We start from the raw sequence: 19,826 nt of genomic DNA, 5'->3' as shown, positions 1-19,826 counted from the left end.
TGCGAGAGGGACTGGCGCACAGCCCGCCTGCACCCGCCGGGCGGGTGAGGAAACCCGCGCTCCCGGCCCGGCCGGCCCCCACCGCCGCGGGCAGGGGCGGGCCGGGGCGGGCCGGGGGGCGGGGCTGCAGCCGCGCCCGAGCCGCTGGCCGCCCCACAGGCCGCCGCGGCCGCGCTCGCCGGCGCCACACCCCGCGACTACATTTCCCAGCAAGCCCCGGGCCGCCCGCGCGCCGCAGTTGACCCATTTCCCGGCCCGTCCCGGGCTCGGCCGGCCCCCGCGCCCAGGCGGCTGCTCCCTGCTGACTGGGGTGTGGGCGGGGAGCGGCGGAGGCAGGAGGAGGCGCTGCTGGCCGCCGCGGTTGCCTCCGCTGCTGGGCGCCTGGGCAGCTCCCGAGGGTTCTGCGGCCGCCATGGACGAGCAGGCGGGTCCCGGCGTCTTCTTCAGCAACAACCACCCGGGCGCCGGCGGTGCCAAGGGTCTCGGGCCTCTGGCGGAGGCTGCCGCGGCCGGCGACGGAGCGGCTGCAGCGGGGGCGGCGCGAGCCCAATACAGCCTCCCTGGGATCCTGCACTTCCTGCAGCATGAGTGGGCCCGCTTCGAGGTTGAGAGAGCCCAGTGGGAGGTGGAGCGGGCGGAGCTGCAGGTAAAGACCCTCCCGGCCTGGCCCTCTTCATCCCGCCTCTTCGCCCCCTCCCCCCCCTTCTGGCCCCCGCTCGTCCCCTCCCCATTTGCTCCCGCCCATTCCACCCAGAACCGCGTCCCTTTACCCCCTTCACCTTTGCCTTTCGCTGACCCCACTTCCTTGACCTGGGTTCCCACTCCCGCCCTTGATGCGTTGTTTACCCTCCCCGCTCCTTTTCGTCTGCTCCTTCCCACTCTTAACTCAGTCTCTTTCCAACTCTTTTGCCCTCCCACATTTTAGGTCGTCCCTTTCAGTTTACTAATTGGGCTGACAGTAGTTTTGAGAGACGTCGAGCAAATCATTCTCTGCCCTAGTGAGTCCCATCCTAGGTCTAGAGATGTTCCCTGCGGAAGGTGTTGGTAGTTGGCTCCTCTCTCTGAAAGGAAGGTGATTAAAGACAGCAGAAGTTGTGTCTGAGGGGCCTGGACTTTAGGCGAGAAGCAGATGTTGGGCGAAAGTATTATTAGGAATATCAGCTTCTTTTTAGATACATGTAAATGTTTTTTTTCCTCTTTCCTCTTCCTTACCCCCTCCCGCGTTTCTTTTAGGTATTTCAGATTCATGGATTTTGAATGAAGGACCTAGATGATACAGTCAGGTGATGGCTCAGAGATGGTTTCCTGTTCTCAGAATCTGAAACTTCCCAAGGGTTAATTTTATGTCCAGTGTTTTGTGAGATTGACTTGTACTTTGAAAGGAACTAAAAGGGACTTTAAAGTTGGTTACATTTCCTTGCATAATCTGCAAGATAAAGTATATCCAGGAGGGAGCTGTTGTGGGCTCTTAGAAGAAAGTGAGGCTGATCCTTTATTGGCCATTCTGAATTGCTAAGTAGGTTTCAGTGGCTGTTCTTAAAACTTCCAAGGCACATACCAATTTCACAAGGAACTTAAAGAACTGAGTAGCTGTGCCTTTCTGTTTTACTGGCTAATCCTGTATTCTCATGAAATCTGAGTATAGTTTTGGTTGGTGAAACACTTGAAGTTAAAATGCTATCCAGTGTGTCACTTTTTTTGGTAACATGTATTTTCTTTGGCACTTAAAAAAAGAAAAGGAGAAATCTGTTAAATAGAATCATGTGCTGGAACAGGGTGGTTTGGCATAGTGGAAGTGGCTGGGGAGAGAGGGAGTAGACAGCCTTACAGTACCGGTTGTGCTTGCTTCTAGCTCTGACCTTGAGGAAATCCTTTCGCCTCTCCGAACTTCAGTTTCATCTTTTATTTATCCAGTACGTTTATTGAGGAGTGCCCGCTGTGTGCCTCTAGGCCCCGGGATTAACAAAACCGACAGCAACTCTGCCCTCATAGAGCTTACATTTTAGTCGGCAAACAGTCAGCAAATGCAAGTATATAATATACTGGACCATAGTGGCAACTTGGATGAGAAAAATAAATCAGGTACAGGGATAGAGTGTGAGAGGGGCAGCTATTTTATTTTAGATGTGGTGTTTGAGGAAGGCCCCTGGGAGGAGTTGAATGAAGCGAGGCATGACCCATAGTTATTAGAATTTTTTCTCGTTATTTTTACAGTTGTATGTTTATATTCTTTGGCAGCCTTTTTTATTTCTTTTATGTACTTCAGTATCTAGTCTGTGGATATTTGTAATTTTTCTCAAAATAAATCTGACCATGTCTGTATAAATAACAAGCAGACTTAAATGCTTCATTCAAATTTATTAGTAATTCACTTTATTAGCACTGCATTCTATAAATGAGCTTGTGGATTTCAGACTTCAAGGAAGTGTGAAAGACAGGCTTTAACTTTAACGTTGTTCAGGTGTGGAGAATGATTTTTGTATGTGACTGCTTAAATTTTAATTTCCAGTTTAGGGAAGGCGAGTCACACTAATTTGGTCAAAAAACAAAATAATAATTCTTCCCTTCTTACTTCTGGAGGTTTGGGAACTTCCAACTCATCTCACCGCTTGTCGGATCTCCCGGTGCTCCCCCTCCACTCCTCCGTTTCAGCTTTTCAGTTTACCTGTAATTAATTGTAGTCACTCTTCAGTTTTACACACACACATGCACGCACGCGCGCTACTTCCCAGGTTATTTATGGTAAATGTTAAAGTTCAGGTAGGTTTCCCATTGGTGCTCATTACATTGAAGGCGGTACATTTTTACAGTATCTTTTGGTTTGTGCTCACATTAATTTAAGCATCCATGGAGAAACGTTAAACGTTAAAAATGTGTCATATTTTCCAAACAGAACAAATATTAAGTATATTTGTTCTGCTTTTGTTTTGTATTTTGTGGGCGAGAGTTGCAGGAATCTCACAATTTAAAATATGTTTTTAAAATCATTTCATCAACATCAATAAATTTTGAATATATCCCTTCATTTTTCTTTTGCCATTGGAATTTTTCTAGAAAAACGATATGAAGTAAGAGTTGAATGAATGACGATGAAATTTTTTTTTTTTTAAGATTTCATTTATTTTATTTGACAGAGAAAGACACAGCGAGAGAGGGAACACAAGCAGGGGGAGTGGGAGTGGGAGAAGCAGGCTTCCTGCAGAGCAGGGAGCCCGATGCGGGGCTCGATCCCAGGACCCTGGGATCACAACCTGAGCCGAAGGCAGACGCCTAACGACTGAGCCACCCAGGCGCCCCGACGATGGAATTTGGATTAGTTTGTGTCCCCCTTTTGATTTTTGAATCTCTTCTCAAGTCATTAACACTACAGTCAACAAAAATACCTTTAAGATTAAGTCTAATTTGTCCCTTCAGGAACCTGTCAGTCCTGCTCTTTCAGGTTGCTAGTGCAGAGTTGTGCAAGGCAATCCAAGCTCTCATCTACCTGGCTTGCCTTTTCCACTTCCTTCCTTCTTCAGGTCTTGGGAGGAAGGAACCAGCTACATTGTGATGCAAACTTGTCATTTCCCCCGCCCCTTGCCCATCTTGGTTAATGTAGAATTCTCTTTATTTTTTATAATCTCCCTCCCACCTCACTACCACCGTTCAGATGAGACTAGGTCATTCATGGGAAAAGAATGGTTAGAATTATTACTGAGCTTTATATTTGTGAAAGGAAGCGGAGTTGGAATACTAATCACAACATTTGAGAGAATTTTCTGTATGTGAGACATTGAGCTAGAGGACCTCAAAAGAGCATGCAGTCTAGTTGGAATGATAGTACAAGCAAGATGCAGAAAAATCAGTATTTATCACGTTGGGGGCTTAAATTTTCTTAGAATAGCATAAAAGAAAAGAACTAGCAGTGAATAGGAAGAAAGAACTTTATGAGGTAATAAGAACCTATTTGAAAATTACTGACTTAACAGAAAGCAAGTATGTAAATAAAAAATAAAATTTATTGGCCCTAATTTTGGGGGGTGTGTATAGTAGGGGAAGCTCTGCTATTTACCTGCAAATGCTAAAATTGTGTGAAAAAGATGATATGATTGAGTAGCTTAGGGCATGTGGTGTAGGGACTGTATACTGGAGTGTTTATTAATCTGAATTTTGTCATTATAGATTTATATTTTCATTCAACAAATGTTTGTCAGTCATCCACTTTATGCTAGCTCCTGTTCTAGGCACTGGAGAAACAAGAATGATTAAAATAGACCCTTCCGTCATGAAGCTTAAATTCTGGAGGAAGGCAGACAGTAATAAATACCTATATACATAAAATGTTAGATGGTAGCGAGCACCATGATAACGTGGTATAAGTGGGATATGAAATGCTTGAGGGTGGAGTGGGGAAGAAAGGCTTAACTGATGAGATGCCATTTGAGCAAGACTTGAAAAGGTGAAAGTAAGGAAAGAATGTTCTAGGCCTAGAGAACAGTGCTGGGGGGGCGTGGGGGGCAGGGGGAGCATGCTTGGAATGTTTGAGGAATAATTAGGCACATGTGGCTAGAGTAGAGGAGAAGCATGGAAGAAATGTCGGAGGCACTGGGTCTTGCCCATTGTAAGGATCTTAGATTCTACCTCTGCCAGATGGGCAACGGTTGAAAGGTTTTGAGCAAAGGAGGAACACCATCTTTAAAAGGAACCTTTTGCAAGGATTTAGAATACACTTAGAGGGAAGACAAGAGTAAAAGAGTCAGGGAGTCTAGTTAGGGGGCTATTTTAATAATCCAGGCTGGAGATGAACTAAGGTGGTAGTGATGAGATAAGTGAATATATATTTTGATACATATTCAAAGTATAATGGATTCCGAATACATTTTTGAAGGTAGAAGCAACAGGATGTGCTGAAGAATAGAATGTGAGGAAGAGGAGTCATGTATGACTCAGTTATTTTGACTGAGTAGCTTCATGAGACTGTTAAGATTTACTGAGCATATAGATGGATACAGTATTTAAAATGACAGTTCATTTTGTGTTTCAACTATTATTTACAATTATGGTGAGAGACAACATGGCATAGACCTGCTTTAAGTCTTTTCTCTAAGACTTACTACTTTATGGCAAACATGGCAAACAAATTCTGACCTTTGAGAACCTTAGTTTCCTCATGTATAAGGTGAGGTTAATAAGTTACCTTGTGAGGATTAAATGAGATGTTTTAAAATACCTCACAGAGGCTGGCACATAACACAAAATAAGTGCTGAATGAATAAATGGTAGCAAATATATGATGTAAAATTTGCATTCTTTGTTATATCCTTGTCTTCAGAGAAAAGTATAATCTTTAGTTGTAAACTCTTTTAATGCTAGAGCATGTAAGTGTCATCCTGGACCAGGCAGTCTAATATTCCAGGTCTGATGGTGGCCCTACGGGACATTTCATAGGAGTGAATTGTCAGCCTCACAACACTGATTATATACTTCACATGTATTTGCTTTCCTTATAACTCAGTATGTGTCTGTTATCTTGGAATTTGTGTAAATTTTTTTGAGTGTGTTTTTCTTTTTTCTTTTTTAAAGATTTATTTATTTGAGAGAGAGAATGAGAGAGAGAGAGAGCACATGAGAGGGGGGAGGGTCAGAGGGAGAAGCAGACTCCCCGCTGAGCAGGGAGCCCGTCGTGGGACTCGATCCTGGGACTCCAGGATCATGACCTGAGCCGAAGGCAGTCGCTCAACCAACTGAGCCACCCAGGCGCCCCTTGAGTGTGTTTTTCTTAACTTGCATGATGTCTTGGGTAACAAATCATATCAATTTCCTAACCACTCTATAAAACCAATCTTTGGTTTTATTCAGCTCTTTAAACCACTTCCTTTGAACTTGGAGCAGGTGAACCCCTATACCATTGTGGTATGGTACAATTTTGTAAACAGGATCATTTTTCATTCTATTTGTATCCTTGATAATTTTATAATCTTTAATTATATTTTAGAAAGATTATAGAGGTTTTACTCTTTTAAAATGTAGCCTACTGTTTGTCACTTTAGTTCAGTATTTCTCAGCTTTAGCTCAATCTTAGAATAATCTGGGGGAAATTTAAAAAATATTCATTCCCTGGACTCTACCCCAGACCAATTAAATCAGAATCTTAGGATTTAGGGCCGCTGGTATTGGTATTTTTTTGAGCTCCCTGGTAGTCCTTATATGCAGCAAGGATTGAGAACCACTGCTTTAGTTGTTCGTTTCTGATTTTACATGTATAGTTCGATGATTTTAACACATGTGTTAGTATTCCAGATATGGATGGCTTTTTATAGAATTTGGGATATAATTTCTATTATTCTTTCTGATGATAGCTAGCATTTTATTTTTAGCCAGTAGAATATTATAATTGGATTCACCTCTCTCTGACTGAGAGAGAGAATGATAATCTTTGAGCTGGAATGAACTTTGGAAAAAATCAGCTGTAACTTTCTTTCGCAGGTAAAGTGAGGCCCACAGAGAGGTTGAATGACCAAGAATGAAATAGGTTTTATACAAGCTGTCACTTAACTCTCCAGATACCTTTACAGTTTTTTTTTTTTTTTTTTTTAAAGATTTTATTTATTTATTTGACAGAGAGAGAGACACAGCGAGAGAGGGAACACAAGCAGGGGGAGTGGGAGAAGGAGAAGCAGGCTTCCCGCGGGGCAGGGAGCCCGATGTGGGGCTCGATCCCAGGACCTGGAATCATGACCCGAGCCGAAGGCAGACACTCAATGACTGAGCCACCCAGGCGCCCCACCTTTACAGTTTTTTTTTAAGCCCTTTCAAATACTATCTTGCTTGATCCTTAGAACTTTCTGAGATAGTCACACTAATGCTTATCATTTTTCTTCTTATTTAAAACAACAGATATGGAGATTTTACTCTGTTTTACTGTTTTCTAGCTTTTTTTGTTGGCTACATTTAATACTGTGGCTTGACTTTGGTGTTCTGTAGTTTTATTATGTATTGGGGTATAGATTTCTTTTGTTTGTGACTTTGTTAGGCAACTTGGAAAATCTGCAAAATCCTCAGTCATTATCTCTTTAGATTTCTGCTCTATCCTGTTAGCTTTTTTGGGGGGGTCTCTGATTACATGTACCTTAGACCTTCTTTATCTATCTATTCTGATTTATCTTCCAGTCCATTAATTTTCTCTTCAGTTGAATCTAATCTTTTAAAGTCATCCAGTGAGTTTGTAATTTTGATTATTATTGAAGTTCAGTTTGGTTTCTTTTTGAATTTGCTGGATCTTTTCTTAATAGTTTCCTGTTCCTGAAGATATTTTCAGGTCGTCATTTATTCTTTTTTCTTTAAAAAAAGATTTTATTTATTTATATAATTTAGAGAGTGAATGTGTGTGAGCAGGGTGGAGGGGGTGGCGGGAGAGGGGCCGAGGCAGAGGGATAGGGAAAGAATCTCAAGCCGACTCTGTGCTGAGGGTGCAGCCAGACACGGGGCTTGATCTCAGGACCCTGAGATCATGACCTGAGCTGAAACCAAGAGTCAGATGCTTAACTGACTGAGCCACTCAGGTGCCCCAAGTCCTCTTTTATTCTTTAAATCTAGTAAGTATAGTTATTTTATAGTTGGTATCTCTGTACTTCACTGTATGTGAGGTCTTAGAGGTACCTCTCTGTGATTTCTTGTTCTTGCTGGTTCTTGTTCATAATGACTTGCTTCTTTGTATGCAGTTATCTTTGTGTGCTGCTCACTGTCTTGAAAAAGTATAAGACTAAACTGAGGTCTCAGATGAAGGTATCTTCAGAAGTTCTTTGCCTTTGCTTCTGGTAGGTTTGGAGGCATTACCAATCCAGAACCATTTAAAATAAATTCATTGCTTGAATTTGAACCATCCCGCTAATGCAAATTTTGGTTGCAAATACATTTGAGGACCAGTATTCTTCATGTTTGCCTTGAAGGTATAAGGCCCTAAGTCTTAGCTAAATGTGGGACATATCATCTGTTAGACTTTTCACTCTGGATGGTCCTGGTCTTTGATTTTGCCCTTTGGGTCCTGTAAGGCTGTCCAAACTAAGGTTCAGATTTGTTCCGATTGGCCAGTACCCAAAGGGCAAAAGTGGCATTTGTTCTCTTACCTCACTCGGTATTCATTTTCCCTTCAATTTTGGCCAAATTTTGCCTTTTAGATGAGTGTGAAAATACTTTGTCCAGAATTTTTAGCTGTTTTCAGTAGAAGAGTTCATTCAGGACATTATTACTGGAAACTGAATTATCTTACTTTCAAAAACTGATAAATAAGAATGGCCCAGTAATTATCTGTGGAGAAATACCATTGATAATACTTTTTTATTACGAGATGTCCTTATTTAGCCCTAAACTTTATTTACTATCTAAGTCTACTTTTCTTTGAGTTCCAGTGATAGGAGAGGAGACTACAGCTTCTCTCCAAAATCTTGGTAATTTAAGCAGAATTTAAAACAAACCCCTTTACTAATCAGTCTTTGAAAGGTGTTTGGAAGTCCAAATAATCTGCACTGATTTCCCTTTGTCAGCTTATTATCTACTTGATGTCAGCCATACTTTTTGATTTATGAATATTAGTGGTATCTAGGTTTCAATTCTGGGCCATTAGAAATAAACTTGCCCTTGGGATCCTTGGAGTTTCTTGCTTTGGTGGTCCATTTGACAAAACAGTCTATTGCCTATCATATAATGTGGCTATGGAAAGTTCGGGTCTTAACTCCATCATTTCCAGTATATAATTTTTCTGGCCTCATCTTTGTAAATTGTGAATTCTAATACACCCACCAAACAGGAGTAGTTGTAATTTTAAAAAAGATTAAGTATGCAAAGTATGTGACCCATAATAGGTGTCTAAATGGTTTGCTCTTGCTGTTGAGATTTCTATGGAGAGAATGCTTTCAACTATATTATTTATTTAAATTAAATTTTAGAAGCCAAGATCTGGTTTAAGTGATCCATTTGGCACATAGTGGCTACTTAGATTCTCTTTGCCCTGTTAGTAGTGGTTTAAGGACAATAAATTGACAGTATCCGAAGTAAGGGGCGGGCCAGAGATGTGTAGTGATAGGTGGTAATAACTGTAAGCATTGAGGACTGGAGATAGGAATAGAGGAAACTTTGGAGTTCAGGAAAGAAACCTGAGGCTAGAGAGAAGCTGGGGAAAAAGGGTAGAAGAAAAGAAGAGACAGAGAGGGGAGCAGAGGGGTGGGGGGGAGCAGACACAGACAGGAGGGAGAAACTGCACACATGAACTTGTTCTTAATTCCTAGAGCATGTATTGTCTGTAGTCTTCGTTTTAACACTTGTAGAATTCTAGGGCTGACAAGGAAAGACACACACACACTTTCTGCCCCCACCCTCCCCATCTCTACTCTCAATTTTCTGTTCCCTTCATTAGACTATGAATATTTTACCTCCTGAGGGACCTTTGAACCTAAGTAGTCTCATCCTTTGTTTTATCGGTGAGGGCCACAGAGAGATGGAGTGAGTTGTCTTTGATCACTTTGTGACTTGGTGGAGATTTAGTTTAGAACCCAGGAGTCCTACTGCTCCGGCCCAGGCATTGTTCTGCATACTACATCATCTCCTTTTATTGCTCCCTCACCCTGTGTAGCTGCTTCTGATCTGAAGTAGCCAAGTGAATTATAATATTTAGATGATTAATTATGCCTTGAGTAGTTGTCATAATGTAAATTCTTCTCACATATTTCAAACTTTTCAAGCAGAACAACTTAGTGAAATGACTATATTTTAAGGGGTTCAGGAAAGTCTTCAACAATTTGTGTTCCTCAAAAGTGTTAAACATTGTGTCATCCTAGTTTCTTTTAATAATTTTATTTTTGTGTAGGGAATACTGATATAAAATGTTTATTTCTTTAAAAAAGTCTGCACATTCGGATCTTTTTCAGCTGATGATAGCCTAATTAAGTTCTCTCTGTGTGTGTGTATTTTTTAAAAATATAGTTAGTGTTTATTGACTACATATCACCTTTTGTGCAGTGGTTTGGTTATTAGGTCATTCTCAGCCTACATATGCTGTTTGAACAATGATATGTCAACCATGTATTTGCTCTTATGCATTAAAGTATTTGAAGAAAGAAAATCACTTTCTTTGGCAGACTTAATGCTGTTTAACTTTTGTTACAAAAGTACCTTATCTGAACAAGATGATGGAATATTAGAAAAGATTAATATGTAAGAAGGACAGTTTATTGTAGAGTTGGCTAGAAGCAGTATGGCACAAGGAAAAATGAGATTTTTTTTTTTTTTTTTTGATAGATAAGATTGGGAGAAAAGTAAGGGAGCAGAGCCCTGGAATTAAGGGGAGCTTTGGGAAATATTGAATAGGGTTGGGTGGAATAGGTATTTTGGGTGTGGTGAGTAGCTTCTTGGCATAACTGCACTGTAGAGATCCAAGGAAAGGGCGAGGGGAGTGTTAGACACAGGTTCCATTAGCACTCATTTACACGGGACAGAAATTGGATCCAATACCAGCATATCTAGTTAGGAGAAATAAACAAGATGTCAGATTCCACAAGGGTGATACCAATTTCACTTCATGGAAAATTACAGCTCAGTCTGGGACTTGTTCTCGTTTTTTTTGTTTGTTTTGTTTGTATTTCCTAAATGAGAAGGTTAAGCAGTCAGCAAAGGAGCCAAATTATATGCACAACCAAAACCTGCTCCCAAGGAATGTGGATTCATATAAAGCTAAAAGGGAACAAGGAGGAGCCCAGAGATCTGGGTCAGTACACTTACTGAACTTTAAAGAGTAGTTAGTTGGGGAAGATGGTACCATGGTCTCAGTACTTGAACCCAATACTTTATCTTGTTTCCTTTCCTTTCTCCTTTACCCTCCAAAAATAATGATAGGGTTTTTTTTGTTGTTGAGCTCTTACCATGTGCTGGATACAGTGCAGAGCACTTTACATGTGTAATCTATTTTAATCTTAGCAAAGCTCTTTGTGGTACATATTAATGCTTACGCCTAATTCATGGATGAAAGAGGATAAATAATTTCCCATAAGAAAAGTTTGAGTGATGGGCCTGGGCATGGTAAATGGAAGGAAATATTTTGACATTTTTCTTCTTCTCTTACGCTTCTGAGTCAATGTATAGGGTTGGGATATTTTCCCTCCCTTGTCTGCCTGGTAAATCTCTAATCCTTTTCCAAGATTCAGTTTACCTTCTTTGGGAAACCTCTCTGACCTCTAGACATTGTGAAGCTTCATGCTCTCCTAAAAGCTTGTGTATATAAGACAGAAACACCATCCTGACCAGTAGTTGGGCGGTTAATCTGGTTGAAATGATACCAAGTCATTTAAGTGAATATATAAAGGCATACTCATTTGCCACTGTGAGACCAAGCCCCCCTGCCCTTCACTTTTTTTTTAGAATGCTGATTGGAGTTTTGTGTTGTCTTTCTTGAATAAGCTACAATTATGATGCATTGCTTGTGATTTCTGGTTTTGGTTTTCCTTGGGTAAAGTATACAGTGCATAATCGTGGATTTTTATGACTTTTCCCTATTCTTTTACAGTTGTTTCACTCACATTTAATTCGACAGCAGTATTTTTTGTAGGTTTCCTTTGTTGTCTTCCCAAAGCATTCAACTTAGTCTTTCTTTTCATACCTGTATTTTATTGGTTTATGTAATGTTTAATTGAATTATCTAATCAAAGCAACAGTGCAACTGACATAAACAGGTTTGGGAGGAAACCAAGTTGACTCTTGGTAAGCTTATACAACTCGACTGAGATAACCGCAGTGGTTGGGTGAACTGTAAAGAAGAACATACTCCAGCTGTGAGTATTTAATGTGCCCTAGGCATTGAGCAGTGTTTTACAAAGGGACTGAAGAATACTGGTTAATCCAGAGGTTTGGTTGAGAGAGGATTAGTGGTGAGAACTTCTGTGTCTCAGTTACACCACCCATCTCATACTTTGCATATTTGTTTCCTCACTAGGTTCTGAGTCACTTAAGGGCGTTTTTATTTCCCTAAGGTCCAGCAGGTACTGGCACATAGTAGCTGCTTAATAAATGGTTCTTAAATAAATGAATCCTATATTAGGCTACATTGTTACTGAATATATATTAAATACATGTGTTTGAATATGTATATCATGTCTCTTAGCTAAATTTTGACCATAAGGACAGGTCCTGTGTCTCAGACATCTTTGATATTTACAGTGTTTGTAATAAATTTCGTGAGTGTACAATATATGGTGGAATGTGGAGGAGCCATGTATCTGTCCCTCCTGCTGCTAGCTAGTTCCGCCTTATGACTTCCCCTGGAAAGAGCCTTTGAGAGCAAGTAGTATCTGTATTCTGTTGTGTAGAGCATGGCCTGGGCCCTGCCAGGTCATTCTGACAGAGCTCATCTCAGGGATGCCCCTGGCTTCATAATTGCAGTTTGATCTTAGCTGCAGCCAGTGGTGCTTGGGTTTTGGTAGCTGTGAGTGTGGTTTGTTTTCTTCTCCCTTTGTGTGTTAAACACTGACTGCCAGGAAATGTCTTTGGCATCATGTCCTGAAAAGTCTTTACAATCAGCAGGGTCAGATAACACTTTTTTTTCTTTTCTAAAACCCATGCCTTCAAATTTTATACATGTTCCTTATTCCTTCTAAATAACGAATTGAATATTTTTTTTTCTGTGAAGATAAATCTGGCTTTAAATAAACTATCTAGTTTTCATTACTTTGTATTCTACCTTTCCAGTTTTGTTTATAGTTGCATTACTAATATATTATGATTTTAAACTTTTTGAACTCTATTATTTTTAATAAAATAGAAATGTCCCAGTTTTCCAGAATTTAGAATTAAAATTCTGACTTTTTTTTATCCTTAAGCCTGCTTTTTTTTCATCAAAAATTAGTTTCCCAGCTCCTTATAGCTAGCCAAGTAAGTGAGAATGAGCACAAAAAGGGCTAACATATGGAAATACGAAAGTTGCCAAAGCCTCATAGAAAATACGTTGTGGATTAACAGTGGAGAACAAGCAGATACAGTTCCAGGTCACATGGAGTTTGTAATCAAGTGATGGTTCTTAACTTGAGATAGAGCTGAGTCCATTATGCCAGTGGTGGTATCCATATGGCAGTGCTGTTTTAGCTTTTCCCTTTTAAAAACCAACCAAACCAATAGTGACAACAAAAGAAACCCCTTTCTCAGCTCTCTTATCCGTTAGTACCGTCATCCTATTTGTTCTCTTTCATTTCACTGTTAATTTCTCCGTATAGACCACATTTAGTACCTTTGGTTTTCTACTAGTCTCATTTTCTTCCCTCTCAGTTTCTTTGTTCTCTTTCTCTCTTTTGGGTTACTTATTTCTCCCTCTAGTCCACCGTTCAGATACTTGTTCGCCAGATTAGATTGTTCTTTTTTTTTTTCTTACCAGCAGTTTCTCTTTGATTTGAATCTTCTCACTCTAGTTGATTCTTTTTATATATAGATAGATGCCTTGTAAAATTACATCTCTAGGTAGTGCTGATATTTTTCCACAGTTACAATTCTGTCTGATTTCTTGCTAATGTCACCTGGGTGACCTGCTATAACTTGAAACTCACTCAGCCTTTCTAAAATCCTTCTCACAAACCAAGTTGCCTCTCCTCCCCATACCCAGCCCCTAATTTACCCTTTCTAGAAGTCTAGAATCAGCTTTGAGTCAGCGTTTCACTCTCTTGTCCTCACTCTCCCGGCCATGCATCTGGTTTTGTAAACTATTTAATATTTTAAATCCATTTTTAATCATTTAATTTTTAATACTGTTGTTAACTTGGTTCAGATCCTCATGAGCCTCATATCTGGGTGACTGCAGTAGAGGTCTTCTTAATTTTTTACCTCTGGTCTCTCCCTTGGTCAAGGTAGTCTACACAATATTACCTCTCAAGCTTCTAAAAATAATAATTTGTTCAAGATATATATTTTTTTCTTTTTGCCTCAAATCTCTTCCATGATTAGACTATTATATTTCCTACCTGTTAAGGTACTCTTTCTAAACCAGCATAGTTTAAGCTTGCTTTGCACATAAGCCGCGTTTACTTTTTTTATCATTGCTGAAAAAGTTGCATCATTCTGAAATAATCTTCCATAATTTGTATTATTCTTTCAGATTTATATATTCTTTATTCAAATTTAGCTTAAGTCCCATTTTCAACATGAAGAGTTTTTGGTTTTGGTTTTGATTGTTACTTTTTTAGTACTTGCTTTTGTCATTTGACACTTAGGGTGTGCTATCTTTTACTGTTTACTTGCTTTTTATGAATCTGTTCAATTAATTTAACAAATATTTATTGGGCATCTACTACATGCAAGTGACTGTTCTAGGCATTGGGGATATAGCAGTCAATAGCGTAGACAGTTTCTCTCCTCTTGGAACTTTAGCAGCTTCCTCTGTATCTTACTATTATTTTTTAAATTCTAACACCTATCATAGTATGTGTTAACGTTATGTGTTGATAATATTAAAATTGAGTTCAAATTTGCAAGAAGGAGCCCTTGACTAATAATACAGAAAAAAACCGTCTTGCTGCTGACCAAAAAACACTGATAATTATAGAGAAAAGGATAATTATTCTGGAGGGTGAGGATATCATTTGGAAGGTGGCTATTGTCTTGAATTCAATGATAAATTTTAAAAAATTAGCCAAAGCAATACTGCCTTGGCAGATGTTAATTAAGCTGTATACCATTAGTCTCCCATGCAAATAAACAGAATTCAAATAAATAGAAATTAAAAACAATACTCATTGTCTTGGGATCAGGACTTACTCCGTTTTGTTTTCCACATACCATCTGCAGTTCCATATAATCACAGGATGTTAAACTCTTTCCCTGGATAGTTGAGGAAACTGAGGCTCAGAGAAGTTAAGTAACTTTAATGAGATCATATAGATTAGTGAGAGAACCAGGAGTAGGAATCTCCCAAATCCCACATCAAAGAACATTGAATATTTGTACAATACAGTTCAGTAATTGATGTGTATAGTTCTGGTCCTGAGTTATCAAGAAAAATTATGTCCCCAGGCTTTTTTTTCAAAATGAAAGCAGGAATTTATTATCTTTAAAATTCAGTATACATCAAAGCTTAAATGGTTTATCTCAGGTATTTTTTATGTGTGTCTAAGTCTTTCCTATTTTCCCTACTTTGTGTTCTCTTGTTTACTTGTTTGAATAAAAATGGTTACTTTGATATTTTGACCTGATTTTATATATATATATATATTTATCAGGAAATGAGTGTTTTATGATGTTTAAAAATCAGGTAGTTAGTAATAAAAACTTGTTTTAATAAAGCTTGACTTCCCTAGTTAAGGAATCTATATGGATTTTTAAAAAATGTTTTTGTAGGGGTGCCTGGGTGGCTCAGTCAGTTGGTTAAGCGTCTGCCTGTAGCCTCAGGTCAGGATCTCAGGGTCCTGGGATCAGCCCCGCATCCAGCTCCCTGCTCAGCGGGGAGTCTGCTTCTCTCCCTGCCCCCCCACCCCCACCCTGGCGTGCACGCGAGCTCTCTGTCTTTCAAATAAAAAAATCTTTAAAATGTTTTAAAAAATCTTTAAAAAAATCTTTAAAATGTTTTTGTAAGTTTGCTATAATATGAATTAGAGAAGAGATTTAGAGCATGAATCACTAGAAACCACCAATTTTTCTACAAAAAAGAAAGTTTTAATCCTTATTTAGAATTCAGAGTTAAACTTAGACTTCATTTTTAGAAACTGTCTAAATTTTACATTTAACAGTGTTAAAGCAAACCAGAGCTGGACAGTGGTTAAGGTAGTATAAGCAGATTTTAATCAGGGACTATTGCAATAGGGGGAAAGAGACCTCATTATAGAACTGGGCTTAGTTCTGAATACAGCAAGGAAAATTAGGAATTTATAGCCAAGGGGTGGGGGGTTGGGATGTAAATTATGAAGAGGAAACATCACAAGTAAGGGGATTCTGGCTAAAATGACTTGACAGGATTCTTGCTGAAGGGAGGCCAGGGTGACCAAATGTCACCTGGGGGATTGGAGGGGTGAGGAATTTGATCAGGTGTTGAAGGTGATGAGATATTGAAGGTAAGGGATTCTTGCCAAACTGACTTAGTAACATACTTGCTAAAATTGGGGGATGTGAAGGTAAACATGGAAGTCTAAAGATCTGGCTTAGTTAAGCAGCCGACTCAGAGGAGCCTGACTGAAGTTAGGTTGAGAAGAGAATCTTTGTCAGAAGAAATATCTTTAAAAAAGGAATCGGTGGGGGAGCCTGGCTGGCTCAGTCGTTTAAGCGTCTGCCTTAGGCTCAGGTCATGATCTCAGGGTCCTGGGATTGAGTCCTGCATCTGGCCTCCCTGCTTAGTGGGGAGTCTGCTTGTTCGTCTTCCTCTGCCCCTCCACCTCCCTTATGCTCTGTCTCTCTCAAATACATAAAATCTTCAAAGAAAAAAAAAAAGAATAGGTGTATATATAAAACATAAGATAGTCAGAAAGATAAAGGGTAGAAAGTACCCCTCCTCTCACCAGTCCTTCTCACAAACCTACTGTTTAGAGATAAATTATAACAATTTAGTGTGTATCCCTCCAGAATTTTATGTATATACACACATAAACACACACACTTGGGTTTTTTATTGAACTTGTATTTACCTTGGCAATAATTGTTTATTGCCTCTCTCGTTTAATCTACTTATCTATTTTAATCTCCATTCTTCTCATCTTCCATTTTTCCTTTGTAAAATATTTTTTCTGTATGTGTTCTTTATTTACAAAAATCAAATTGTGTCATTTTTTTATTTTTAAAAGATTCATATGTGATATTTTGTGTACATTAACTCTATTACTTTGAACTGTTTGAGAATTTTTTAAACATAGTAATTGTTGGGTATGCATAAACCTAATTTAGCTACGTTGCCAACTGCTTTTGAGAAGGACTGCCCTTGTCTACATTTACACTAACAGTTCGTGATCACATATCATCTAGAATTCTACTTCTTGCTAGTCTCATAAATATAAAGGTATATTTATATTAACTTGAATTTTTCCGCTTATCAGTGGGATCAAGCATCTCTTTCTAAGCTTGTTAGACTTTTGAGTTTCCTCTTCTCTAAATTGCTTATTCATATCCTTTATGAGAGCATGGAACATCTATTTATTGAGATCATCTTCTGTCTATATTTACAAGTAGGATTAGTTTTTCTTCTTTTTTCTGTAATTTATTTTTGGTAATTTTTTAGGTTAGTAATACAGTTTCAGCAGGAAACAGAACGATAGTTTAATTTATTAAAGCTAAATGATTATAATACTTGTAGGTTAAGGGGAAGTCATTGGGATTTGTATTTATTTATTTTATTATTTATTTATTTATTTTTAAAGATTTTACTTATTTATTTGACAGAGAGAGACACAGCGAGAGAGGGAACACAAGCAGGGGGAACGGGAGAGGGAGAAGCAGGCTCCCCGCTGAGCAGGGAGCCCGGTGAGGGGTTCGATCCCAGGACCCTGGGACCATGACCTGAGCCGGAGGCAGACGCTTAACGACTGAGCCACCCACGCGCCCCAGGGATCTGTATTTATATTAGGAATATTACCTTATAAAATAACAGGCATTGTTTTATGTAATGGATTTAATTTTAAAAAGACATTTTCTGGATCTTACTCTTACAAATTAATAAAAAGAATATATATATACACACACACGTAGAGATATCTACATATATATCTATAGGCACACACATACTTGTAGCTACTTTAATTGATTGGGACATGTTATGGGTTTGTGTGTTTGAAAGTCAAGATTGCTAAATATGTTTCTAGTCTGGAAGCTCCAGTCCTGTCTTGCCTACTGCCTATAGGGAGTGCCCACCTTAATAGTAAAATCAGCAACATATAAACTTACATTTCAGTCTTACCCTCCTTCACTACAAGCTCTTTAAATTTAACCCTCTAGCATCTGTGTTTTCTTCAGATCTCTGTTAGTTTTAAATATGATTGGTTTGTACATAATTATTTTGTGTCTTTTTTTGTTTGTGTGACAATGAAATGAGTTAAAACACTTATTCAGAAAAATATAACAGGAAGAGCTCAAAAAAAGATAGCTTTCATTAATTTCATGTATTTTCATATATGTATAGTTGTAGTCTCTGCACTTTCAGTAATTATGTAACCAAAACAGATGTCATTTTTGCTTATCTTTCTGTCTCTGCATACAGGAAAGTTCACAAGAGAATTCAGGAAACTGTTCACATTGGTTATCTCTAGGTAGTGGGATGGGGTAAAGGAATGGATCTGTTGGTTTTTTCCTTTATATATTTATATAAAATATGAATTTTTTTTCCATTTTACGGTATTTTTTAATGAGGAAGAATAATTTTTTAAAGCAGTCAAAATATAGCTTATTGAACTACTCTCTTAATGAGTATTTGGATGGTTCTGTTATAGGACAATAGTCAACATATGGCAAAATAGTCAATATTGTAAAAGAAATATTCATTAAAGCAATGAGAGATACTCTTTTCTATCTATGAGTGTTTAAAAATCAATAACAACACCCAATGCTAGGCGAGATTTGTTAAACTTTACTCTCATACATTGTTGGTATTATCAGTTGGTCAGTATCTTATCAGGAAACAGACTTTGACCTAGTAATTCAGTTTGTTGCAGTCTTCCCAGAGAAATAATTCCCTTAAAAGTCTATATGCATGAAAGGCAACCTACTGAATGGGAGAAGATATTTACAAATGACATATCCAATAAAAGGTTAGTGTCCAAAATAGATAAAGAACTGATACAACTCAACATTCAAAAAACAAATAATCCAATTTAAAAAATGGGCAGAAGACATGTGTAGACATTTCTCCAAAGAAGATGTACAGGTGGCCAACAGACACATGAAAAGATGCTCAACATCACTCACTGTCAGGGAAATGTAAATGAGATATCACCTCACACCTGTCAGAATGGCTGAAATCAAAAACACAAGAAACAACCAGTATTGGCAAGGATGTGGAGAAAAAGGAACCCTCCTACATTGTTGGTGGAAATGCAAACTGGTGCAGCCACTGTGGAAAACAGAATGGAGGTTCTCAAAAAGTTAAAAATAGAACTACTCTGTGATCTAGTAATCACACTAGTAGGTATTTACCCCCCAAAATACAAAAACACTAATTCAGAGTGATAGATGCACCCTTATGTTTATTGCAGCATTATTTACTATAGCCAAGTTATGGAAGCAACCTAAGTGTGTATCAATAGATGAATGGATAAAGAAGATGTGTATATATATACAGTGGAATATTATTCAGCCATAAAAAGAATGAAATCTGCAACAACATAGATGGGTCTAGAGAGTACAGTGCTAAGTGAAATAAGTCAGAGAAAGACAAATACCATATGATTTCACTCATGTGGAATTTAAGAAGCAAAACAAAATGAGCAAAGAAAAAAAAAAAAAAAAGACAAACCAAGAAACAGACTCTTAACTATAGAGAACAAACTGATGGTTACCAGAAGGGAGGTGTGTGAAGGTGGGTGAAATAGGTGATGGGGATTAAAGAGTACACTTATGATGATGAGCACTGAGTAATATATAGAACTGTTGAATCACTATATCATATACCTGAAACTAATATAACATTTTATGTTAACTACACTGGAATTAAAATTAAAAGCTTAAAAAGTCTATATGCATGAAGAATATCATTAGCAATTTATTTTGTAATATGAAAAATTACAGTCTGAATGCCCAGCTATAGTGAAATGAGTATCAGGAATGCTTTTTTAAAAAAATTTTTTATTGTTATGTTAATCACCATACATTATATCATTAGTTTTTGATGTAGTGTTCCATGATTCATT

At 38.5% G+C, this 19,826-nt stretch overlaps 1 protein-coding gene across 2 annotated transcripts in view; it reads left to right on the top strand.

The window, feature by feature from the left end:
• The first annotated feature begins 291 nt into the window (after positions 1 to 291).
• STRN (striatin) overlaps positions 292 to 19,826 on the top strand; it is a 103,884-nt gene continuing 84,349 nt past the window's right edge. The window contains exon 1 of one of the 2 annotated variants that reach the window (XM_078056184.1): positions 292 to 646. In XM_078056184.1, the coding sequence (XP_077912310.1) occupies positions 413 to 646 (234 nt within the window). In that variant the 5' untranslated portion in view covers positions 292 to 412. The remainder of the gene's footprint in view (positions 647 to 19,826) is intronic. The other variant, XM_078056185.1, reaches the window with a different exon arrangement.

Source organism: Halichoerus grypus, chromosome 10 (assembly GCF_964656455.1).
Source record: "Halichoerus grypus chromosome 10, mHalGry1.hap1.1, whole genome shotgun sequence".
NCBI lineage: Eukaryota > Metazoa > Chordata > Mammalia > Carnivora > Phocidae > Halichoerus > Halichoerus grypus.
Note: the sequence above shows the minus strand (reverse complement) of the source record. Positions and strands in the feature narration are given on the sequence as shown.